A 26,778-nucleotide genomic window follows, 5' to 3' on the forward strand; every position below is an offset into this window, starting at 1 on the left:
CGAAAACATTTCTGATAAAAGGTGACGAAGTTAGTTTCAAAATGTACAATATTATACCTACGGAACAGGATATGAAACTTTATAAAAGGAAAGGAAAAAAATGTTAAAATTAAAGAATATTTTTTTAATCTCTTATTATTAAATAAAATTGGCGAGAAAATCGATTTTGAAAATTCATCGAATATGTTAACACTTAACTCCGATATCGATAAACTAAAATCGATAGACAGATAAAATATTGAAAACGATAAAATATTCTATAATTTATCAGGATAAAAGGAAAGATACAACGCGTACCAAGAAAAATGACTCATTTATTAAATACAGTCTTATACATTTCATGAACATAGTGAAATCGTATCGGCACCTGAATTTACTCATGCTTGATTTAAGCGACAGCAAGATTGAAAACCTCGCTTACATACCTATTCTCTTATAGACCAATATACACATATATTTTATTCGATTTCGTACTAGGTATGCTAGCAATCTGCTTTTTCGACGAAATAGTCATTTTGGTATGTAAACTAGACTCAAATCGTCACTGTCTGATCTGAGGGAGAATGGCCCGGAAATGAGAGTACTCTAAGAGTATCTCATATTTGTTTATACATGGACACCGCCAGAGAATCAGAGAACACTGAGATTGTTGCACATTTTCATTGAAACGGGAAGATAGCGTTTGATTACGGAAAGCACAAGTATACATCCGTGCAAGCAAACATCAAAGTAATTTAACTTCAAAAGAAGCAAATGTCTCTTGGCGTGTGTCGTTAATCGGAAATTAGCAACAAGTGTGAAAAGTAACGTCACTTGCGACAATTATAGTCTAAAATAAATATGTTTAACGATTTAACTTAAATATACAAAGGATAACAAACGATAAATTTTATAACACCGATCGATCCTCGACTAGCAAAGCGAAGCAAAAATAATTTAGCATCATTAAACTGAAGCATGAATAATAAATTAACAATTGAAGAGACGCGGGAAAAAACGTAATAAGTTTATCTTTTTGAATAATTTCGTTGTCCATTGGTGGTAAAAGTAACAGAGGAGAAAGTAACATATTCAATTAAAAATCTCTTAAAAACAGATAATGTTTTGGTAACATGATATTGATTATTGAATTTTGAAATTACTGATTATGTTCTTTCTGTAGTCTCTAATTATAATTACCGAAGAGAATACGAACAGAAATAACAAAGTAAAAAATTGCTATAGATCTAATCTATGTTATATAGCTATAATTATTACAGATTGAACTCTGTTAACAATTCTCTGCGAACTGGATTGCACAAACTAATAAATGTCAAAAGAATACATAAAATCGCGTATAATCTCAACTGCACTGCGTTTCTAGTCGAGGGTCAATAATTCGAACAGTTAAGTTTGTTTCTAAACGGATCATATTACCTAGCGATGTCCACACTCGTACTTACGTAACACACGCTCGCGTATAATAATACGAAAACAACAGATATGTAAGAGTGTATGTACGAGCATGTAAGGGCCTGGTAATTGTTAACAATGACTTCACGTCGTTCATCAGCGTTTAAATAGAATCTATGTTCGGTTTCATATAGCTAAAAGCTCGGTTTCTTTGTAGAACTTTGTGATTTTATTATGGATACTTACTCTTGACTCAATCGATATTTTAGGTTCACGTTTCATTTGAATCTCTTGTTCTAGGCTCCGACACTTGTCAATTCAGTTCAACATTATTAACTTCTCGCAAGAAAAAGAGAGTAAAGGTTGGTTCGATCGTTGAGTGAGATTAATTAAAGACATGGCACCATTGTCATGGGAACAACGAACGGTCTTAGACTGGTTTTCGACCATTAATTCCCGGCATCAATGTGAAAAAAGTGTTGGTGAAACACAAAGGAGACTCGAGGCAAAAGGGTGATTGATAATTCGAGAACCTTCCGTTGTTCAGGCGATCGATAAATATTTCTTTTTTTACTTTATCACCCCTCGTTGCATTAATCATTCCAACTGACGCTAGACGGATTGCACCACTTTCCAATAAAATACGACTACCGTTTCAACGTATAAACATGTTTCCCTCGAACAGAGGAGGGTTGTTTGTCGGAGATGGTCATCGTTCCTACCTAAGAACGATCGATCACCATCTCCCGTATTATCGTGATTCCATGAAGATGGCGATGCCCATACAGGGTTGAATACAGATTCCATTTAAATGAAACGTACACGAGGTCATATTCTAAACTCCACGTAGAAAATTTTTCAACATCCTGACGTCTGGCACCCGCGTATTACTAACACTCCTTAATCCTATCTCGGCTGACGTTGTTAGCTTTCCTTGGAGTAAAATCTTGATAAATTACTTGACGATAGCACATCTTGTACATAGCTATACATATGTGCATGTGTATGTGCGTATACACCTCGCAGTTTCAAGATACGTTACAACTCGCTCTTCTGTTTGCCGTGTGTCTTGTCGTAATAGACATTCAGTATCGGATGTTGAAATTTGCTCGCTATATATCATGAACTACGACCGCAATTCGACTCGCGGACGTATTTCGCCCAGGTACGGGCGGGAGTTAGGTCACCCTTTCTAGGACGTCGCGGCTCGCTGCTGGTGCGCGCCTGTTCCATGATTTTGCGATAAGTCTCGTCGTCATAGGTACAAGATAAACTCTTTCTCAGTTTCACTCCACCAGTTTCGAAATTCGCCGGCTGACTGCCCACTAGCACGTGCAGATCGTTCTTCACCTGTACCGCCCAGTCCCACATCTCCGTGATGAAGCAATTGCACACGAATGGATTGCTCAGCAAATTGACCGACAACAGACGTGGATTCGACCTGAATATTCGTGGATAGATAGAGTTCAAACTGTTGTTGCTGAGATCTAGGTGTTCCAGCATTTCTAGCTTCTTCAGAGAAGCCAGATTCTCCGTGCCAGAAATACTGTTATTGGATAAGTTTAATTGGGTTAGACTTCTAGTTGTAGAAAAGAGGTTTTCATTCAAATGTTGTAAGCTGCAGTTACTTAAATCTAGCATTTCGAGATTGGATAATTGTGTTGGAAGCAGGGGACCATTCTGAGGTACTTCCAGAGCGTTTCCACTGAGCTTGAGTTCGATAATGTCGGTGCTGATTCGGTCGCCGAACACCTTGGGGTCGATGGGAGTCTTCAGGTCACAGTTGTTCAGTTCTAAACTCTCCAATCTCGTCAAGTTCGCGAACAATCCCTCTTCCAGGGTATGCAACTTGTTTCCGGATAATATTAATTTCTTTAGCGAAGTCATATGAGCGAATGTGTTATTTCCAAGATGACCAAGATTACAAAAAGACATATCTAAATATTCTAATGATTCCAGTGGATTTAATAAACTACCAAACGCATCTGACAAAGGATTATGCGAGATATCTAGTTCCTCCAGGTGTTCGAATACGTGAAACGTATTAGGCAGACGTTGCAGGCTACAATTACTTAACGAAAGCTTGTGAAGCTTTGGCAAATGACGCAACACGGCTGTCAATTCATTAGCGAACATTGGATTGTTGCTCAAGTTTAATACACGTAGTTTGCTAGCGTTTTTAAAAGCTTCTTCCGATAGACGATCTTGTAAATTGCAATTCGATAAATCTAACGATTGAAGGCTGTGGAGATTATGGCCCAGCGTGTTTCCAACATCCAAATGGCACAATTCGTTATTAGCAAGCACCAACTGCCTGAGGTACAAATTCTTTGCAAAAGCATCGCCTGGCAAATTGGTGATATTAGTCTTTTTGATGTTTAAGTATTCAAGACGAATCAGAGGTGCTAATACGTTTGTCCAGCTCAATGTATGTAGATCATTTTCCGCCATTTCGAGTTCTCGAAGGTTTTCCAAATGTGCAAACACATCTGGAGAGATGTGGGTTAAGTTGCAAGCGTTTAACTTCAGATATTCCAGATTAGTGAGGTGATCAAATGGGCCGGGCTTGATCTGTCCGAGTGAATTATGGGATAAGTCGAGTTTATTTAGGTTCGTAGTATTGTAAAAGAATTCCGTATTCAAGTGATGGATGCCACACGAGTTCAGATCGAGGTAGAGCAGAGTGCGACAATTTAAGAAGGGACCTTCCACCTCGCCCAAAGGATTGTTCTGAAGCTCCAGCGAAATTAGACCAGGACTGTCTCTGTAAAAATATTGAGTTTTTATTTATAATGTAATTAGAAGGGCTATGACATGAGCTTAGTTCTTGTAAGTACATAAAATAGCTATTTTTGTTAATTCTGCAAGGAAACTTTAAGGAACTGTAAGGAAAGGACTTGTAACTGAAAAAGCCAGAGCGTTCAAACGAAGCAGATTTTGAACGGCAAATTCGAATTAGTTTAGGAATAAAGTTTCATTACAGCGCTGAACATGAAAGAAAAAGCTATTTCAGAACCTTTAAACAAAGATGTAATGAAGCTAATGGAATAATAATTAATTGAAACATTAGATCGATATCTGTTTATTGAGTGAAAATGGCTTTTCTACTATATTACCGATCGCTTAATTAAACACATATGATGTCTATACTAGATTTTGTGATACTACTTGTTTCTAGCACAGCATTGTTAAAATAGCATGCACCGATTAGAATTGAATTATTTGAAAGATACTCAAGATAATATTATGAGATCAGATTTATTACAGTATGTAATATGTTCTATATTGTTTTGAAAATATTCGTATAACACAGAAGACTATATTTTTCTAAAGACTAAAAATTTCTAAAAAAGGTCAAGCATAATATTTTGAATTTAAGAAATTCAATTCAGGCACGTATTTATTATAGTGCTGCAATAAATATACGATAACATAAAAACGAGGAAAATCTATTTCTCTGTATTATAATAGGCAAATTAATTGATTACTAAATCAATTTAAAGTGCATATTTGATGACGTAGTTTACCAATTTTCCAACTTTCATTTCTCAAATATATTCTATGATTTACTGATCAGTAATACTTCAATATTTCCTTAGAAATACGTATAAAAATCAATGTGAATGCAGAGCAACAAGACAATTCATATGATCTCGTTATATATGTATAGTAATATCAAATATTACGAGAATAAATTATTCCTAGGCAATATTAAAAAATATAAGTAAGAATAATATAACTGTCTGGAAATTATTGAAATTTAATAATTTAATTGTATCATAAGGTCCTGTCATTTATACCTAAAATTAAACAAAATTAATTATCAATTAACCAACATTTTCTGTTTCAAAATTTCCTGATTTTTAAGTTTAAATATTTTACACAAATTTTCTTAAATTGATTTAATCGAATAATGCCAATTCGAAAAATTAAAAGTTCCTGCATTTTATATATAAATCACTACCTACTCGTTATGAATAAAAAGTTACAAATATTTTGTTATTACAGATTGTTTATGTACGTACGCGCGTGTAGCAGACGTTATACGCAGAAAACGAACCAAATAAAAAATCCAAAAGTGCTCTTACCTAAATGCCTCGGGATCGACATGAGAGATCGCGTTTGATGAAAAGTCCGCCTCCAGTAGATAATTTAATCCAGCAAAAGATTCATACTTGAGCTCAGTCAATCGATTATGTGCCATCTGAAGACGCCTTAGCTTGATCGAATGTGGAAATGGACCGACCTGTGCGATATTATTACCGTTCATATCTAGAACGTAAATGTTCGGGCTGAGCTCGTCAATCGGTATGCTAGTTAAATTGCTTTCGGAGCAGTCGGTCACCCAGTTGATGCGAAAATAATGACAATGACAGTCTACAGGACACTCTTGTTCCACCAGATCGCCATTATAGGCAAATGCCGATGTACCAAGAATGGCTACTAATAAAAGTAGTCTCAACATCTTGGTAAACACGGGATATCTGTAAATAAAAATAATTATAAGTAGATATAAATGCAGATTTTTATGAATTTATGAGAAATTTAAAGATGTAAAAATGCACAGTATGTAAATAACATATAAAAATATGTAAAATATTCAAAGTATAATGCTCGCTATGATATTTAGTAGCTGGAACAAACCTCCGTCTGGAACAAACCTACTCTTTTACCCGTATTTATAAAAATATGAATTTGCATAAGTATCCGCAAAGATCATTTGTATAAGTATTTTCGTAAGTTTCATAATTATAAGAATCTCAAGAGCTCAATTTATTTTGTACATGCAAAAGGAAGAAAATGTGTTCTTTAAAAGTTAATGTAATTATTAATTCAAACATAGCTGATATTTATTCGCAGAGAAATTGTCGTATAATACCAAGAAAAGAATTTTGAATTCAGATTTGCATTCTAATCTGATCGGTTGGTTCTTTTATTCCTTATATTTAATATACAAAGTAAGTTTGTAAGCTTATTTCCGCAGGCATTCTCGCGAAATTTCACCACGAGCAGGAACATCCTTCTCGACATTCTAAAAGAAACTTCCCCCTGTCTGCAAATACGGGATTTCGTCGTCTTCAAACAAAACGTTCGGCGTTTAAATTTGAATAAAGTTCGATAACTTACAGTTCGGTAACCTACTTCAATAGTTACTCTATATCTGTATAACCGTATCTCCAGCATGCGCGTATCTGTGATGCAACACGAGCATAGTCATATAATACTGAAATCTTAGTAAAATTACCAATTTCCTTATTTGATTAAGTATTCAGCTGTAAACATATTATATGATACCGGTATGTATTTAATGAATAAAGAAATCAACGAATAATGGTTTTTGTTATCTTATCACGTACCTATTATATACATGTATATACAAATTACAAATGAATGCATTGTTGGAGAAAGGGAGAGAAATCATCGCCACCGAGAGACGATGAGATTTACTTTAGCCAACTATGACGACGACGATGTTCATTGTAGTGTATTGCCAACAAGATAACTGGCGAGTACTAATGGTTTAAAGCAAGTGGAGCAATTGTCAGTTAGGAACGGACTTTGCAATTGGCGGTCGGTAATTCCGAGCAACAATGCACGGCGCTACAGGTCGTTGAGCCAGAATCGTTAATCGTTCCCGTAAAGCGCTCTTCACTGGTCTTTTCTGATGTTTTCAGATACCTGTTCCCTCTTTTTTTAACAATACAAAAGTATGCCATTGAAAAAGTCCTTGTTCGCTGGACAATTATTATCGTTTAAATTCGTTGGTAATTGTAGTTATCCGTTACGAGACTGGAGTTTAATTGCCGTGCCATTCTTCTATCGGTAACGATTATCGTCGAAAGAAAAAGTAAGATTTTCGAGGATAAAACATTTTTTATACGTAAATGTAAAATATAAGCCGTTGATTCGATGGGAATACAGTGAAAATATTATTATGGAAGACATCCCATTTACAGTACCATCAAACGTACGTTTCTATTCATTACTGTCGGTTCGCTGGTCAAACATACACGCTTGATAGAGGTAATTTTGTATGTATTAAATTCCGAGCACAATCATCTTGATTATGGCGATGAATAACATTTGAGTAAGTTTTCATGTTGGCTACGGAGAAGCGGCTACATACGTACAAAGAAAGGTGGCGACGCTTCTGGCCAGTAGTCAACTTCACAAACGAAGCCCAGAGGAAGGCTTTCCGCCAGAATGCTACGCGTTGCACGCTCTACTGCCCCTTCAGCTTTCTACGTATAGTTTGCCTTCGGCCTAGACCATTACTATCCTCCAAAGAGCCAAAGGGAGTCGAGGGTGTACGAGGAAGTGTATTTTCCCGTTTCGATTCCTCCTTGTGTTTCTCGCTATTGCCTCGCCTTTGGCGCCATAGATCTTTCGTTTTTAAATTCCATCCGAGCTAGGAGTTCATGTCTCACTGACGCGACGATAGAGACTATGCGTGAGGGGATCGAGTCATTTGCATTGAGTCTTCCGGCAAGAGCTTCAATTCAATTCATACTTTTTGCAAATATCATCTCCTTTATATATCTATTCTATCTTTCGCACTCGAGATTGTCAAATATTGGAGTGGAAGGGAATACTTCCAGCCGAATTCAAAGGAAATCCGAGTGCTTTCTTTGGCTAGAGTGATTCGGTTTTTCTCTTTCTTCAACAGTATATCAACCGGTTTCAGCAGTCGGTTTTTTCCGCTGAAACTTTCTTATCTATCTAAATCGGTAACGTATCGACGATATGTCTCATGACTATGATATTCAAATTGAAATTGCTACGAACCTTGTGCTTGCATTCTCTTAACTGTTTTGACGAGACAGACGATTATGCAACCTGTGATATACTTTATTTCCTGCAGCTTGCAATTTGAATTATTCTTTCGCCGTGTTTTATCTATTTGATCTCGTAGAATAATGTTTAATAATTGTCAAATAATAATGTTTGAGACATTTAATGATATAAAAAGTAAATTTTATACATTATAAAATATTAACTTCGTGGTACTGATGTATATTTATACATCAAAAGTATATTAATATATTTATATACAAAACATGCATCTTTTTGGAAATTTTATATGTGTATAAAAGTAGCACGCTACTTGTTTTTTAATATAAATTTTATTATTTTTACTTGTACTATTTTTATAAAAATTATAATACAAATTATTTTTACGTTCTTACTGAAATAATAGAGGCAATAGCAGTATTTAAACTAAAAAAACAAGTAGCGCTGCTTTTGATAAGAGAGTAAACTTCCGGTCATTATCAACTGAAACTAATGCACGTAGGCTACATACTTCACTATAGCAAATAAAAAGCAAACACTTTACGTTACTATCATTCTAAACGAGATATAAGTCGAGACTCTTTTTAAAATTATAACTTTATGAACATGAATTAAACGAAAAAAGAGTGCATTATCAGTACATCTTAACTTCGATGCCATCGTTGTTGAACCGAATAAAATAATTAATTAATCGTTGCTTACAATTGCACGAAAGCAAGAATATTTACATCGATTATCATTTTCATGAAAAAAAGCCAGTATCAAATGAATATTCATCGTGAAAACCTGGTACAATCCGGGTCATGATGCGAGATTCTAACGATTTACTAGAGAACGTTTCGTCGCGCACGAGTCAATCGGATTCGAAAATACTAATGACATCGTATCTAGAATTCGACATACAAACTGAAAACGCACTTTACATACCGGAAAAGTAGCGTATCCTTCCTTCCCATGGAAGAGTGAGGTTAAATCGCGAACGTCGTCAGGATTTGAACGTGCCACTGGACAAAGATAGATTGAACTGTGAGTTTGCAGGGATCCGGTTAAATTAAACCATGTCTGCCTGACCGAGGTCAGGGTAAAACGTACTGACGCGCACTCTCGTTCTTTCTGCGTCGTATAAGTTTCGCGACGCGCGTCTTTTCAGGGTGTTATGTTTCTCTCTCCCCTCTTTTCTCCTTCACATATGATCACATACACACATAGGCACTGTATTTCATCCTCTCTTGTTGAATACTAATTGAATTATTTAGCCGGTAAATAACAAACAAAAATCTTACGCTTTTGGGTTGTAAGGTATTCTAACCTCCTTAGTCATGAGAAGGCAAAGTTTACCTGTTGAGGAAAATTTGATATGTCGTACACTCTTGAACATATAATTCGTTCACTAGCTTTATGATTCGACGTTATTTTATGTGATTATGTTCTCGAATCACGGTTAATAATCTCTTGTTAAATGAGAGGGATTCGCAACATGAATCTCGAAATTGTATACACATGAAACGCATGCGCATTTCAGTTAACCCTTTTCGAAAACGTGTTTCATTCAATTTGTCAATTATCTTGAGGTTAGCATATAAGACGTGTACTTTCTCGTTTACGTAATATATTTATCACGAACATTAGTGAATTTCTTTCTGGACGTTTCATCATTAGGCAATTTTTAATATCTTCATGACATGACGCTATGATGATATTCTGTTGTGCAATCACATTTGACACGTGTTTATTGATTATTCATTATCTACATGAATTACAGTGTACATAAATTTTTTGTATACTGTAAAATAATTAACAATGTCTCATGTTCTGATTAGATGTGTTCAATGTATCATAAATACGATAATAAATGTGGAATAATAATTGAATCAATTGGTATTTATTTCACATTTGATGTATATTTGTCACATGAAGATAAATACCTACATGTTTTCTAGTAAAGGTAAAAATATATTTTTATTAAACTCATACCTTGTGTATAATTTCTGCTTCTCTATTGATATCTGTTATTTTACACTACTTATTTGTACAATAACAATTTTAATACTGAATGCTGGAGGGATAATGGTTAACACTGAAGTAGACACCGGTGACACACACGCGCATGCGTTCTCTATTACTCTCGATTGTCCTTAGTAATACATATTTAAATTGAAGATTAATGTCTTGGGTTTCATAACTATGCTAGATAAATAGCCTACATGATATTTTTAATCCACGAGCCTTGTTTGCGCATGTAAGATTCACTTACCAAATATTTTTTTTAACGAGATGAACATATACGCAACTTCCGAACAACAATGAGTATCACGTTTCTTTTTCGCATGTTTATACGAATTGTACATACAAGACATACATCCATATAGATATACACATTTTCAAGGTGTACAGTGTACAACTTAGGTTAGGGTCAAACCGAGAGATGGGGCAACCAATTGTCTTATTCGAATACCGACTAAAAAATATTTGAAAATTTTCTGTGATAATGATATGTATGTATAATACAAAATCATACTGTTTTTATCTCTATATCGAATAATATTAACCGAAATTGTTTTCTTTAATAGAAGAAGTTATTTTATCAATACAGTTACATATAAATTTCCTTTGTCAATAATATAATACATATATGATGCTAATTGCATTAGTGTAATATTTTTGCATCAATTGTCGTAACACAACAAAGGTGCGCATATATTGAATGTCTGTAGAGGACAATGGGAAATCGATATGGCTTGGATGTGGTACGTGTCACTCGTACGTCTGAAAGCGTTTGTTCACGTAGTCAATGCGTGATTGAGTGATGAGTGCAGCACGTCGAATTCTGAAGAATTGCATTCGGTAGAATTGGAAGCGGAGGTCAGGCATTACGCCAGCATTGCGAAATGTCGGGAATAGGGATCTCATGATCTTGACTAGGAACAACGACCTGCCAGTCCCACTCGTATTTCTACAGCAAATGAGAGAGAGAACATTGATTAACTTTGCAATTGACATTAGGTTTCTCGATAACGTGGCTTTGAATTATTGCCTAAGATTAATTTCGCCCTTACAACAAGCACGTCATGGTGTTGACTTCATTTTTCCAAGTTCCAAACGAAAGGATTATGAAAACATCGAATATATATTTAATGGCACGTAACATGTTTCTTTCTTTCGTAATTAATAACTGGAAATGTTACGTACAGCGTTCGAAGTCTAAACTTTTTTACTAGAACTAATAAGTGCTTCGTATGCATTTTATATATTCCAATCGTTTATGCTAGTATTTTATATAATTAGTTTTATTTTTATATATGTTTATTTATAGTAATAAATTTTATTGGGAAATTATTAAAAGTTTCAGTAAATATAACATATTGTTACAATGTCGAAAAATGTCGTATTTAAAATCTTTTATGGCTGTTTTATTTAGCTTTTATTTTATTTTATTCAATTTATTTTATTCAATTTATTCAATTTATTTTATAAAAAAAGAGAATGCCAGAAATATAGCTTACTTAAGAGAAATTTAAATATAACTTCGAACGCAGTATTGACGTATTCATGTACTCACACTAATGAATTAAAAATGTTTAAGCAGTAATATATATATTTGGTCAATAATTTTATCTCGTACTATTTGACTCTTCATAGTATATAGCCTGTCGTACGCGCTTAAAAACAGATCTTTGCGTATATTTCACTTGATATTATCATGTTTATTCATAATACACTAATATAATTATCAAAGCTTTAAGGTCATTACATTGACTTCGACTTTCATTTATATGTACTCAATAATTAAAAATTAGCATAAATATCTTTGCGGAGACCAACATTTATATTATACCTTTGACGTTTCCTTTCTTTATTTTGTCATTTTTTGTATATTTGTACATATTATGTACGTAACCATTTGACAATATAACACATTTCCGAATTGTGCATCGTATTCTGTTATTTCCCCTCTTATATAATTGAAAAATCTACTGTAATTAATATTATTTTTAATATTTTTGATTCATTATTGATGAATTTGAGATTTGCTGATCTCAAATACATATAAGTTAATTGCAACTCAAAGAGAAAATACGTATATAATGCATAATATGTACATATGTAATCATGAAAAAGAGACAAACGGTAACTTTATCGACGCAATGAAAATACATATTCATTTGATATGTCTGATCACCAGGTGGCGCTGACTATCTCGATCAGATGTATTCAAATCATTTTTTCATCGGCAGAAAGGAATAACTTCTTTTTAATTATTTTAATCACAGAGGAAAAGTGGACATTTACCAGTTTAGCATTAGATATAAGCGTTACGGTAGAAGAATAAACTATCATTTATCTCTTTTTTTCAAAACACATGTATTCTTTGCTATCATAGAGGATAATTAGCAAAAGTATGATTTCATATCATACGATCTGCAGCGAAACAAGAGTAAATGAGTAGGAGGTAACCTTTCGACGTGTACACGCCTCGGTGATCTCGGTGAATTAAAACGATAGCCGGTATCGCATGAATGTATCAAATTTAATTAAACCGAGTCACGTTAACGTTTTACTACTGCAAGAACCAGAATGGCGATTATTCTTCTGCTTATAGATTTATGCCAGAATTATAATCGTGAATTCCGTATATTTTTTGGCGCTTATATTCCCCTGAAATTATGTGAGAATGACTTTGGCAAACGGCCAACGTTCCGCGGACTGTGCGGAGACAACATGTACGGAGCAACGAACTTTAGGAAGCATCACTTCGAACAAGATTCTTTCTAGTCGTCCAGATTTTTAATCGTACAACTTATTGGCAGAATACGATGCTTTCTGTTTCCTCTTCCAATTTTAATTATCGTAGGTTATGTTAAGCAAATAGAGTAGATAATTTTCTTGCCTTCTTGCTTATTGCAGTAACAATAATTAATAATCAATTTCTTAAGAATTATACAGACATCACTAGATTACAAAGAAACAATCATGAAAATTGTTTTTGAGATTATCATGGTTTTCGATAAGAAACCAAAGATTTCGCTTAACCACCGGTTATTAGAGGCATTGTTCTTCCAACGGAAGCGAGAAACTGCCTCGGGTCATAATATTCCCGGTGTACACGTTACGAATGTGTGAAGAGATAAAGTATTCTCAGTAGTGTGCTCGGAAACATTCTTAACATGGCACGCGAGCAGCCGTAGCCATGAGTATTCAGTTAATTCCACGCAAGTGGTTGCTTTTGTGCCATCAGCGGTGTAACGGCATTGTTGCGATAAAATGAAATTACTCGTATGCGAGTATCATCAAGAGACGTTGAAACTCTTCAATGGAATGATCGTAAGGCGGCTGTGGCTGTAATTCAAGCCGCGACGTGCATCGTCCTTCAGGCAGGACCGATTGCATCGATTTCCCGCGACGCAGCGGTCGATTTTGAATTGTAATTACCGCATTCATCTCGCGTAGCACGTAGCACGCTTAAGCACGCTGCAACGGCAACATACATGCCGCATCCCGGTGCATCTACATAGATGTAATCCGAGGACTGGTAACTTTGTTGGAAGTAATTTTCGCCGAGTAAGAATAATTTCGCGTTCACACGTCGCTTGGAGCTTTCGTCAGTCGAAGTTAGGGCGCTGCCTAGGCTGGAGGTTAGGGTTGGCTGGAGTCGAGAGAGGAGCCATGGAGGTTTGGGGTTAACGGTATGGTGGTACTGGCGACGACGGTGGTGGTGGTGGTGATGGTGGTGGTGTGGTATGGTAGTGGTGGTGGAAATGGTGGTGGTGAGAGAGCAACTGCGCAGATCCCAAAGTCTTTCAGCCGCGAGTACGTAGGCAAACTCCGATTCAGTAAGGACTGACTGTTCCCGTTTGCAGTGCAGCTCGAAATCTCAGGGAGAAACCGCGGTCTTTCGTCCTCTCTTTTTCCTTCTCTTTCTCTTTCTGTCTCTGTCTTCCTATCTTCCTATCCACTCTGTCTTTGTTTTCCGTCTGTACCATCCTACTCTAGCCATCCACTCTCTTCTCTCGCGTCTTTTGTTGTTAGTTCCTCTCACCGCGGCAAAGTACGTGCTTAACTTTTTCCGTTTGACCGACTGTCTGTCTGTCTCTGACACGAAGTTCGTGGCACGAACTACTGTTTCGATTCTTTTTCGAAGCCATTCTGGTACACGCTAGATTGCTGTTCGCGGACCGATGTACTACACGAGCGAGCGGGGCTCGTGTCTCGCGCAAATTCCGACTGTTCCCCATGGTTAGTCACGTGGCTGGCCAGTGATTCGAGGAAATCTGGTTGGCTTCGTTTCGGGATACCGTACGAACGGTGCGTTCCGGATGAAAGGTGCGTGTGCCAGTTGATCAACGCTCGTTCGACCGTTCGACTCGGCTCTTGCAGCTCGGAATCGAAGTCCCGAGGACGTGTGTGCAAAATCGACGGTGGACCGCAGGTCGATGTGCACAACTCTGGAGAGACGTACTGAAACTCCACGTCTGTCGGTGTAAGTATACCTAACCACCCTTTTCTTTCACGCTGACAATGAGTCACGGACGTATCCGCCTCTGGCGGCGAGTCAGCTGTACGCCAAATGAAACGATTGTTTTTTTTTCTCACGTAATCATATAAAATAAATTTGTACGTGTTCTATTTAGTTAAATGTAATTGTAATTCTATTTCGTTGGCTTCTTTTGTTACTAAGAGTGTATTTATATGGTTCCAAAAGACCTCGAAGCAATTGTTTGCCAAAGAATAGTTCAAAGCTAAAGACTAATTTATAGAAAATTGAACTACGATATTTTTGTACATGTTGGAAACGATTGTTGAGTTGAATGTAATTATAAGTAACTATTTATTCCTCTCGTTGCAAAGGGCGTATTTATACGGCCTCAAAGGTAATCATCAATAACTATTTACTAAAGAACAGTTAGTATTTATTTGCCTCAAAGGAAAATCATTTGCCAAAAGCGTATATATACATTTTCTTTAGTATAGAATCATCTTTATTTACATTTACATCTATTATACTATAATTAATTATACGAATATATTTTTATTATATTAACCAAAATAATTTCAACTTGTATCAAATAGTACCGTAGTAAAAGAGTTAACAACGTATTATCACATTATAAATTATTCATTCTTTCCATTGAAGATTTGAATTAATTGTTATAAGAGATTAATTATACTTTATCTCGTTTACCGAGCGTATTTTAATGTATCGGCTACATACGTAGCTCTATCCGTTCGTAACGACCTTTCAGAGCCATTAACTTATTAAAAGATTAATAATCATGTAATATACATTATATGATGGCAGAATGATTTATAAAATTAATTTTCATATGATAGTGTCCACAAATAGGACGTTTCATCCCCTACATGATAACCAACGGCAAAATTCGATTCAGCAACACCTGCCGGTGCAGGACGTCGATATTTTATTCGAGCAACAAACCCTCGCTGCATCGACGACGCGATTAAGATCTCCTTAACCGGCGGCAATTTTCGATGAACGATCAAACAGGCGCGGGAACGAATATTATTACCAGGCAAAGGTTAATATGATTTCGCAAAAATCCGTGGTCACAAAAGCCGGCACGGTTCAATGGTTTATCGTTAAACGTGAATATAACTGCAGGCAACGGGTGAATCGAGCCAGCCAGTCACCGATTCCGTGGACTGTTAAATATATTACATCGCTTCTATCGCGAGAAAACATATAAGCTCGAACTTCATAATTATTATAATTTCCTAACCCGTTTGATATTGATACCCGAACTGATATTGTTAGCGAAATTCTGTAAGTTACAAGTTCTAATAAATACCATTACATAACGGTAACTACAAATAAAGTTCTGTAATAGTTAATTTTAGCAAGATAATTGATCAGTGATAATTGATAACGAAAGCGAATGAAAAATTATAAAAATTATTTATGCAGCATATGTCTATAATCTAAAACCTGACACTTGTCGACTCACTAAATTTACTAGTCAGTAAATTATTGTGCAAGAGAGCTCCGATATCGAGTGAGTGGAAGAAGGGATGGTCGACCGTACAGGGGGATGGAGATATACTTCTAATCCTGATAACTCTCTTTCACAAGGGTGGAACCCGTTAATGAAATGCACCCTTACCCCGTTCTCTGGATATTACTATTTTTCCATGGAAAAGCCGACCGAAAATATTCTTGGCGATTATTAACATCGGCTTATATCGCGCTGCCAGGTATTAAATACGCGACGGAATGCGCGTTTTCGACCTTCCCTTTCTTCCGTCCTTCGCGTTGTCTCTTCCCCTTTTTCATTAATCCCTCCATGAAATTAAATTGTTGCCCGTGTTACATGGTGGTTAACGGGAAAATCGGTGAAATTAAAGGACTTCGGCGCTGTGACTCCCTGAGACGATACTCCTCCAAGTAGTCTCAGCAAAGTTCATAAATCATGCGTGCGTCCACTTGTTCCTCATCGACAAATACTTGCACCCGTGCCACTTCTGGTTCGAATGTCTGATTAATAATGTCCGATGTGTACTCTATGCGAAGCAAATTGCCTTGGTCTCGCAGAATTGCGTTTAATATCGCGACGGGAAGGTTCTCCCCTTCCGGCCACCGATCTTCATCGTCGAACATGCTTGTCCTATTGTTTGCCTTTCTTGCTCACCGTCTATTTGGACCTCGTTCTTTACTTGAAAACAACGAGACGTAATGTTTAATTAAATAATAGTTTAGAAATGATTTCGTGTTTAATTGAACGTGCTGGTTTAGTACTATTATTAAATTAAATATCGAATATTATGTTGCCAATAACGGTACGGTATTGGAATAATAGTACGTTCAATTAAACCTCATTTGATGATAGTAATACTAAATGAAAGTATATTCTAAGTACGTTAATATGTAAAAAGATTATAGTGGAAATGCCAGATAAAAATAAAACATTTTGTTATAGTATCTTTAAAGGCTTCTATCTTTCCTATATTTTTCTAAGATTTTTACGGAAAATGAAACGATTTGTGGATACGTAAATATTTGATTTTTAATACACGGTCGCTACCGTACGACTAGACACATTTTTTTCTACGCGAAAAAAATAAATCCACAAGGTAGAATAAAATTTTGTCAGGTTCGATGATATCGCGAATTAATTTCTCTGTATATTTGTATTATTTTTTATATCTCCTACGTTTGATAATTGGCAAGGTATCAAGTGATTCACTTTTGCAATTCGTTTTATTAGTTCAACAGTGTAATCGTTTTAAGGAGATTTTGTTGGGATTTCTGGGTTTGATATCGTTCGATTTTTATTCATGGAATCGCATTAAATTCATCGTCCATTGCAATAACGACCGTCGAACAATTAAAAGGAAAAATATGAATTTGATACTTGAAAAAATAAAAAAACAGAAATGAAATACATAAAAATGCATTTATTGAGAACAGCTCTCGCGAAGCACTTCAACTTTCCTTTAAAATCGTTTTTTATATCATCGATAATTTTACATTCTACATCTTTATATCTGATGCTCGATTAATTTTCTTTATACTGCAAACATAAGGATAAAACTGATGCATTTATTTAAAAACACCCCCAACAAATTGTAAGAGATATTTTGAATTTTATCTCTTAATTTATTATCGTAGAAGAATAAGCTATGGTGAATAATCGCTTTTTTAAATTGAGAAACAACTTTGCTATCCACAATGTAAAACCAATGTAAAAACTTCACAAAGCTTAATCACCTTAAAAGTAATGAAAAATATACGAAAGTTATGGATCGTACCGATCAAACGAGATTTACAAAAAATGCACTAAATGTAAAAATATTCGAAAAAAAATATTACTAAATGTAAATGTAAAAAATATTCGATCGTAAACTTATGAAATCAAATAATTCTTCCAATCTGCAAATCTACCGGGAATCCATTCTGTCCAATTAAAAACAGTAAGCTCTCGTTGCAAACAAAGCCAGCAGATTTCACACAATTAAAGCGGAGGTTTGAATGCAGCGTCCGATACGATTGCTTTCGAATCGATCTCCGAGAATTGGAAGAGTCCAGAACGAGCTCTCTAGTCTTGCAGTAAGACTAAAGAAACGGATTCAAGGTATGATTATCTGGAATCTCGCGCTTGTTTCGTCGTTGATGTTTTTATCGTTAGAGGTAAAATACGATGAAAATACGGGAAAGGAGGAATGAGATAAAAATTGCGAAACAGGCAGGGTAAGAGCCCCCCGAGAAATTTTAATAACCGCCAGGGATATCGGCGCTGGCTACTTTTTCGAACCCGGAATGGTCGATCGACTTCCAACTCACTCGTGGTAAATCACACAACTCTAACACCTGGCCTCTGTGTGTTCTTCGCTCATGGATGAACGCATTCGCCTCGTGCACGCTATACACTCTGATTAGTTTCCTCCTGGTTGGAGAAAAGGTATTCCTGAGAGCGATCGCATTTAAAAACCGTGGCCTGTGAAAATGGGCCACAAATGCGCCGGGCAAAAAGGCCCGAAGGGGGCGAGATGAAAGTGCACCGAGACAGTTTATGTCCGTGTAGGAATTTTCGCAGCTTCCAACCGAGTTGCATCCGGCAGAGAGGGATGAAAGGAAGAAGCGTTTTCACTGTAGTTATAAACGTAGGACGGAATAGATGTATCGTGGCTTCTTCTTACGCCGTGTATTCAACGTTGTTCGTAAACAATGAGACGATTGTCAACATTCAATGACCACTCTATGATTTTCTTATGAACACTGCGTGTAGATTCATATACAGTTTTCGAAATTTATGAAAAAATATTTCATGTATCTACTATACAGTATTTACAAGAATTTTGGTGTAAACGCTTTAGGGGGCGAAAGTTCTCTTCCATTTTGTGAATCGATTAGAAATCGGCTTTGTTGAAAGGATTTTAGTTTGTCGAAAAGGTCGCAAGGTGAATGCTATTACTTGTTTTTTATTCAAGATATAAATCTTCTTTGTTTGCGCTGCTGGAAATGAAGGAGGTTTTGATGGATGTATTTAGCCGTTGTCTAGTATTACGAGAATGAAAACGAAAAAAGAGAATAGGATTTCAATGGTGTTTGATACAGGATCAGGAAGATTTGTTGGAAAGGTATCGGAAATTTGTAGTTGATTGTTCAAGATTTATTGGTAAATATAACGGTATAGGACGCCAAGGATATTTAAAGTGTCATAGGATTTGACATCTATGATACTCTTTTCTAGTACGTTCGACGACTTTTGTAAAAAATTCCGAGTGCGAAAAATAACATTGATTGAACTTATACTGTTCTCATAAAAAACTAGTTCAAGGTACTTATATACTGAAATACGGGCAACTTTTGACAGATAACAAAGATACGTAATTTTCTAACTCGTCTGTATCTTCAGGCGATACGCTATAAAAAAGCAGAATAGCAATAAAAAGGACCGGTCTTCAGAGAAAATCTGATTGCATCTTTTTTGCACGTGTCCGTTCGTAAACTCAATTATTCGTTCCTTTGTCGACTTGATCGAAGAACAAGAGGGGCGTGGAAAAAAGAAATACCGGCGGCGGCGGTAAGGGACGTAAGTAGCAAGGAAGTCCACCTGGTGTCCCTTGATGCATCCTCGTTGGAAGGCATTTGCTTGTGGCTATTGACGCCGCCTCGCCTCTCGACCGGAGAGGAGATTGTATTCTCGCGAGCGGTCGAATTAAGCGGTCGTAGGGCGCGAAGCACGGTGGAAAAGCCGGAGGGCTATAAATACAAGGATAGGGGAGGGTAGGTGAAACGGAGGTGGAGAGACAGTGTCCTCGGCACAATGCGTGCCGCACCAATCCTATTTTCAGAGATACACATCTCTCCCTCCATTCGAACGGAGAGAAAAAGCGCGAGACAGAAATGAGAGCGGGGAACTTGGAAAGAGAGAGAGAGAGAGTGCGAATAGAGGACACGAAGAAATAGAGGATGGATAGGGACATAACCGCTTTATCCCCGCGTCGAATCGTTTCTTCGAGGTGGCTGCAGCTGTCTCGACGCTTCTTTAAAGTCCATCTTTCTCTGACTTCAACATCCGATCCCCGGGAACATTAGAAATGTAGAGTACGCGATCAAGGATGCCGAAATCGTCGTTTCCGTCCCCGAGACACCCGTTCAATCGCTCTTAATGCCTTTCAGTGCACGCCACGCGATTCGTTTCCGTTTTTCATGGACGTGAGTATTTTCGTTCGTGCGTACGGGCATCGAATTCTTCGGAGCGAGCTACAAATCGACGCTCGTAACGTGAATTTTGTTAAAGCATACGAATTAACGACGAATTAATGACTAGAGGAGAAGCTTGTGATCATTTCATCAAATCATGCTTTGGTAAGCTTGCTTCTTTGCGTAATATTTTGAAGCAAATGAACATATATAGACACGTAAAAAGAGAAAACGATTTCTTAGCACCTAAAATACCGCACGATCTCGCAGAGTAGCGGCGCTACCTGTTGTTCATGGAATGTCTTCAAATAGCTGGTAGTCTCCTATATAGAAGGAAGTCTTTATCAACAGGGACAGAACGAACTACTTCATAATTGAAATTATTTCCACGTCGGTGTTGTGGGTGAGATCTCGTTCCGTAACAGATTTCGCTGTTTTCACTTGTCTTTACGTCCATGTTACACATGTACATACACACGTACACACACACACACATCTACACACACACATGTACACAAAGGTAGCTCGTTCATTCACGCGTGCACACAGGCACACGTAAATACACGTGAGAAGCTCGATAAGGGAAGATTTATTGGCGAACTTGCCGTATATAGAGAACGTACACATACGTTTTAACTGTTACGGCAGTTCGCAGCCACTTTTCGCGGCTGGTGTCCTACGATTTAAGTTTCAGGAGAACGGGAGAGGCGGACGAGGATAGGTTCTCCCGTTGGTGAACTTGTACCTTGCACTTCAACTTTATGCACGACACTTTGAAGGGCGGATATCGTGTTTGCCTTTGTTACCAACTTTGTTTGCCGACTGGCTTTGTTTACAGCCCTCTAGGTGGTAGGTCACGGCTCAGGAAATCCACTTGAGAAAGATTTCTTTTGTCTACGGCAACTGCGCCATTAATTGACTCGGGGGCCCACAACAAACGAGTCTCCGCGTATTCTACCCCCGTGGAACAATGCGATTACTTACCACACGACCAACAACATTGTGGAATCGAACAAAGGAATCGAAAAGAATCTCATGGGAACATACGCCCTGATAGCCAATAAAATAGCCGCGAGTAACGTACATCTTACGGTTTTGTAAATTAATCGTTCGCTCTAATACGATCTTTTTTGGAGAGAAGGGTGCTTTCTTCCCTTGTTTTCTTGGGGCTTCAAGATGGTGCATTGTGCATTGTAGACGATTGTTCGACCAGTACGTGAATCTTTAAAGGTATGTAGCTGATAAAATTCGTCATATTGAATGTTCGTACATTAGTGATGGAGAAATGGTGGGATTGAAGTATCGTTTCAGGGCGTAGTAGAATTGGTTGATCGTTGGAAGGTCGATAACCGAAATGCTGATTATACGAGTATCAATTGTTCAAAGTAAATAAGCAAGCTATGCATATTCTATGCGTAAACTATGCATTTCAGCATATCGTAGAAAATTGGTACTGTCGAAACTAGTACTTTGCGACTTTATGACACTGGGAATTTCTTCGTATTTAAATACAATTAGAGAGTTCTCAACAAAAATTTTCAGTAAACAATTTACATAAAAAACATTGAAACGTAAAATTCAGTTAAAAATCCCATTAAAATCCAGCGACTATATACGTAAAAGCAACATACATTGTATTCGCAAAGTCATAAATTCATATTTAACGCGATAGTAAAAACCGAAGCGGTAAAAAGCCCGCCGGTATTCCGGCTTTGGGCCGCAAAAAAACTAAGACGCACCACCGTTGTCAGATAACGGAAAATAGAAGTCGCTTGTTTCGCTCGTATTGCGAAACGTCAAACGCAACAATGGGGCATTAACGTTTAAAAGCGGGACAACAATGAAAGATAGTAATTATTTGATAATAATCGACGATATCCATCGACTATCTGTCTACGATGTGTCGTTTGCGCGACAGCATTAAAAGAGGAAGAAGCAACGTGTTTAATCTCCGGTTTCCCGTAACCGCAACAAACTAATCGAACAGCCCACAAAATACACCTGTAATTGGATCCACTGCATCCTGACTGACAGATGGAGGGTATTCCCTGTTTCGTATGAAAATAGGTAGCAAAAAAAGAAAGGGAAAAGAAGAGAAGAATGGAAGGTTCTGAAGGCGAGAGACAGGAAGTTCTCAGGAAGACAGGAAACAAAGTGCGGTGAAGATGGCAACAGAGGGAGAAAGTTTGTAGTTACACTTTTAAGACGAAGGCACACCAAGATTTTCTGCTGCTTCAGTCATGGAACTTGTCTTATTAGATGTTTAAGACTATTCACTTGGACGGGTTTAGTAATAGTATGAATAAAAGAAGGTTTAGAGTCATGATTTTTATATTTATAACTGGTATGATATGAATTTTATTCTAATGAAAGAAATTGTAATTAGCTAACTACTTTCTAATTTAGTTCTAACTTTTCATATTTTTATCCGAAATTACTGAGTTGAGTAAGGGGAGGAATATTTGTTTGGTAGTTAATTTGTTATGATTTTGATACTGTTATTCAATTTTAACAAATTAAATAAAGAAATGAAATTTATCCAACATGAATACCAAAGAGGAATTATATTTGCATCCTTAAAGTGATAATCAATTTGCTACGCTTTTTTACAGTTACAATCCCATTCTGAAATGCACATGAAACATGAAATGAAACATGAAATTTACATGGAAATGAATCTTAACTTTTCACATGACAGGTAATCTATTAAAGAAGAAATTCAGGAAAAATTTATTACGGTAATATATCAGGAAAACAACACGTCATATTAATTCGCAGAAAGAACCGGGCAGAAAAGCTGTTCGCCGAAAGGATTTACCATCACCCAATTGTACATAACTCAAACGTTATAGCTTCATTTTTATACATCGGCTTACATCGAAGCACGAAGTAACGACATTGTAACATTTACCGAATTAAACCGGCTCTCTAACACCCATAGCTTCCCTCATCGTAATTTTTTCGTCATACAAACGCTTCCGTTCCCCGCTGTAAATCACAGTGTGGAACGTCGTACGCGTGAACGTTCCTATATTTCATCGCCGATAAAAACTGGACTTATCGAGCGTAGAATAAAAACGAAGAAAGGGGAAAAAGGAAACGAGAGAAAATCACCCAGGGAATTAACATTCGGGTCGTAAAGTAAATCATACGGCGTAAAATTAGGGGCCGTTAAAAACTCCTCCCTTGAAACGTTCGGGCGATACATGGAAAAAATGGCTGGACGATGAAACACGATAAATCCGTGACTTCTAGACCACTCGGATTGCATACACCGTGGATCTAAATTCGTGGTACAAGTGAAATCAGACAGATTCTATATGTGAAAGTGAGACGAAAATAATTCCACATGTACGTGAATTTGTATAATTGCCAATTAGCCAAAAATAAACAATTGATAGAATGTTGTCCTATATGCAAAACAAGTTAAAAGTAAAATTGTTTCGTTTAAGGTGAAGAAAATAGAGTTTGAATATGTTTACACGTACTAAAAATTTTTTTAAAAATGAATTTTCTCGGGAACGAGTTTGAACGAATAAATTCTCTTCTACATCTCTGATTTACTTTTGCATACAGAATAACCTCCTATGGATCGTCTATTACTAGTTAAGTATAGTTAAGTATTAGACAAATTCACGCCATAAAATTTCCCTAATTTACACGATCAGTTGAGACCCATAATATAGTGTATACAGTATACATGTTGTCCAGAGGAGCAAATAAAGAAGTTTGAATGCACAACTAACGATATCATCGGCGATTAATGCAATGTTAATTAGCCGTGTCTCGGAATGGGGTGCGTACCGTACCAATTATATCGCCGTTGTATTAGTACTGTTTTTCGTTCAGGCTTCGTGGCCTGTTGCGATCGAAACGCTGCTAAATAATTCAACAATATAGTTGCAGCGTTACCGAGCTAGCGCACGCTGGCTGATAAAGAGTTGAAAATCACGGAACGGGTGGAAAAAGGTGATTTTTTCAGCGGGAAGCCGGCCGCGAGACTATCGATTGCGTCTTGAAACGCGCGTACGACGACACGCGGAGCGGATTACGCCGGAAAGACGCGTCGCGATCGCGTTACCATGCAAACCAACTTAGCACTCTGTCTGTGCGGTGGCATTTTCGATCTTTTAAGGCAGCAGGATGTCGTAAATATTTGTTGTTCGATGGAAAAAAGAGAAGAAGAATAAAAGAGCAACGATTCTTTCGTGGAATGGGGGTCGTGATTAATATTCATTAGAAATGGGGGAAAAAAGACAAAGGAGGGAAATACAATAAAAGGGAAAACAGGGGGTGGGCAAACGAGGAAAAGGATAGAGGCGACCACTGAAAGAGGCACTCGCGCGTCGACAATAAAAATGATATCGCGCACAGTATGAAAAGCAAAGGGTGTGACTGCTGGACGACGGAGGTGGTGGTCGTAGTACGAGCATGCAGCTGGCTCGAGAGAGGATGAACGAACCGGGAACTCGCGCGGATTCTCTACGGGTATCTTTAATATCTTTAATCCACACCCCTACGCGGGAACGCTGAAGGAGGAAGTATGCATGTGCACAGGGAGCACCCCGTGCTATACATCGTACAGAGAGCTCGTAGACATGCTCACGGGGGGTGAGCTCCTCTGTGTTTGAGCTACGCAGGCGCGGTTTATCGACTGCCGCATATATATACACGGAAGCAGAGAGAAAGAGAGAAAAGAGCGAGAAAAGCGTTTCGTTTCGTTTCGTTTCGTTTCGTTTCGCAGTAACCCGAACAATTTCTCTGGCCGTGCAGGATCCTCCTCTCTCTTCTCTTTGTTCGTCCACCGTTCGTCTCGGCTCCGGATATTTGTCCGGATTGCAATTGCACGGGGCTTTTTCCTACTCGTTTTCCACCCCCTCGTGGGACACCACGCTTCTCCGCCTTTGCTTTCTTCGGTCGTTCTTCTAATGCTCTCGCCTATTTCCCCTGTTCTTTTTCGGTGTCCTTCTTTGCTACCTCCAACACCACTCTCTCCTCGGTTTTACGCGACGTTTTCCTTCCTCTGGCATCGTCTCGATCTCCGCGTAAAGCAATATTTCACAGAGAATGGATGCAAAGTCCAACCAGGAGTTTACGATACTGCGGTAAAATCGTTTCGAGATGCTCGATGACCGATCAAGCGGCGGCATCCCTTCTTGAAATACGAACCGAATAGAGGTAGCTATCTGCTTGGTTTTTTGTCTGAGTCTACGTATATACAGGGTGTTCTGTAAACAGGAGAGGGGTGAATAATACGCTTATAAAATATATAATATCATGCGTTCTCTCTTATTTAATATAATAAACACATACGTAGATAAAGATACTAATCTACAAAGGAATCCCTTAATACTCAGACAAATATTCAAACTTAATTTTCTCTAAAACAAAATCACGTGTAAAGAAAAGACGTCTTCCACGTTTTCTGCTTATTTTTTAAATTACCTCTTCCATTTGTATCACTAGTTAAAAGACATTCTATATACATATAGATACAAGCGCGTGTTAGAGGGAATGAGTCGCGAACATTGCGCATCCAGTCCTTTTCTTTCGAGACCATTCGCATCCCCTGGCTCTATCAGGATACCAATTTCGCTCGAGTTGCACGCAGGGCTGATGTCGAGTCTCGTGATTTGCATAATTTTCTGGCAACCACTGGGAAGCATCTTCGAACGGGAGCGCGGATGACTTGGACGACGGGGCTGAATAACGTTTTCGACGGACCTCCTCGTTCTCCCTCAGCGCGCCTGTTGATCGTTTTATGAAAATTTCATGACACGGCCATCGTGACGGGATGGGTCGTTCGACCTCCTCGTAATACCTCTTCGCTCTGTACGCGTTATAATATTCGATCTGAGTTAGAGAGGGTTCATTACGAAAATCGCCGAGGGCGATTGCCGCAATCGTGCGCGCCTTTTCGATTATATCGATATAGGATGAGCCTGTGTAAGGTATAAATCGCGCGGGAAACATCTGTCCTCCGGCGTAGAAATTCCGTTCCCTCAAAAATATTGCCCTTCTCCCATGACCACTCGGTAGGACCGGTAAATTAATAGCCGTTCGGTTCGTTAAACGGCGTTAAATCCGAGGGTGTTCGCTGTCGAACCTCTTATTCGAACCTTGTAGCGAGTTATCGGGGCCCATTTCGAATCGAGCAGCTGTCTCTCGAAAATGTAAATGTGCCTGGTATTTATTGTTTCCACTCCCTTTTTCTTCTTCCCCGCCTTCTTCTTCTTCTTCTTCTTCTTCTTCTTCTTCTTCTTCTTCTTCTTCTTCTTTTTCGTTCGTGACCATCGAAGAGAGACCACATGCAGAAATTTTCCTTTTCTCTGAAAACTCTCTCCCTTCGTTATTTTTGTTCATTAAAAATAAGAACTGCCCCTGTCGAAAGGATATGCGTCGTAATTAAGACAACATTAGTAATTAATTATTTT

The 26,778-nt window shown here is 37.6% G+C and overlaps 2 protein-coding genes and 1 long non-coding RNA gene across 7 annotated transcripts in view; 1 reads left to right on the top strand and 2 right to left on the bottom strand.

Annotated features, from left to right (window-relative positions):
- Positions 1–294: 294 nt before the first annotated feature.
- LOC100746704 (protein artichoke) lies at positions 295–10,458 on the bottom strand. 5 transcript variants are annotated; one of them, XM_033322130.1, is made up of 4 exons: positions 10,159–10,302; positions 9,112–9,522; positions 5,481–5,876; positions 295–4,156 (listed from the first exon to the last, which is right to left on the bottom strand). In XM_033322130.1, the coding sequence occupies exons 2-4, from the start codon at positions 9,138–9,140 to the stop codon at positions 2,512–2,514; spliced, it is 2,070 nt and encodes a 689-aa protein (XP_033178021.1). In that variant the 5' UTR covers positions 9,141–9,522; positions 10,159–10,302; the 3' UTR covers positions 295–2,511. The 5 variants fall into 5 exon arrangements, with proteins under 5 accessions (XP_033178021.1, XP_033178022.1, XP_024225163.1 ...); XM_033322131.1 differs by having other exon boundaries at positions 9,112–9,188; positions 10,159–10,295; XM_024369395.2 differs by lacking the exon at positions 10,159–10,302 and adding an exon at positions 9,523–9,865 and having other exon boundaries at positions 9,112–9,423.
- Positions 6,302–7,517, bottom strand: LOC117151973. Its single transcript, XR_004462160.1, has 2 exons — positions 6,750–7,517; positions 6,302–6,665 (listed from the first exon to the last, which is right to left on the bottom strand). It is a non-coding gene; the product is annotated as an uncharacterized LOC117151973 (long non-coding RNA).
- A 3,114-nt stretch (positions 10,459–13,572) lies between the features above and the next one.
- LOC100746825 (carboxypeptidase N subunit 2-like) overlaps positions 13,573–26,778 on the top strand; it is a 30,494-nt gene continuing 17,288 nt past the window's right edge. Inside the window, exon 1 of the mRNA XM_003491475.4 lies at positions 13,573–14,662. The gene's annotated coding sequence lies outside the window, so the exon portion shown is untranslated. The remainder of the gene's footprint in view (positions 14,663–26,778) is intronic.

The sequence above is a fragment of the Bombus impatiens genome, unplaced genomic scaffold (genome assembly GCF_000188095.3).
Source record: "Bombus impatiens unplaced genomic scaffold, BIMP_2.2 scf_0565, whole genome shotgun sequence".
NCBI lineage: Eukaryota > Metazoa > Arthropoda > Insecta > Hymenoptera > Apidae > Bombus > Bombus impatiens.

What these genes read in the sequence shown, in the direction of transcription:
- LOC100746704 (XM_033322130.1), bottom strand. Translation starts at nt 9,140, where the DNA reads ATGGGAAGGAAGGATACGCTACTTTTCCG. An exon ending in AAGGATACGCTACTTTTCCG is followed by an intron (nt 5,877 to 9,111) that starts GTATGTAAAGTG and finishes TTTTATTTACAG; the next exon opens with ATATCCCGTGTTTACCAAGA. An exon ending in GTCGATCCCGAGGCATTTAG is followed by an intron (nt 4,157 to 5,480) that starts GTAAGAGCACTT and finishes ATATTTTTACAG; the next exon opens with AGACAGTCCTGGTCTAATTT.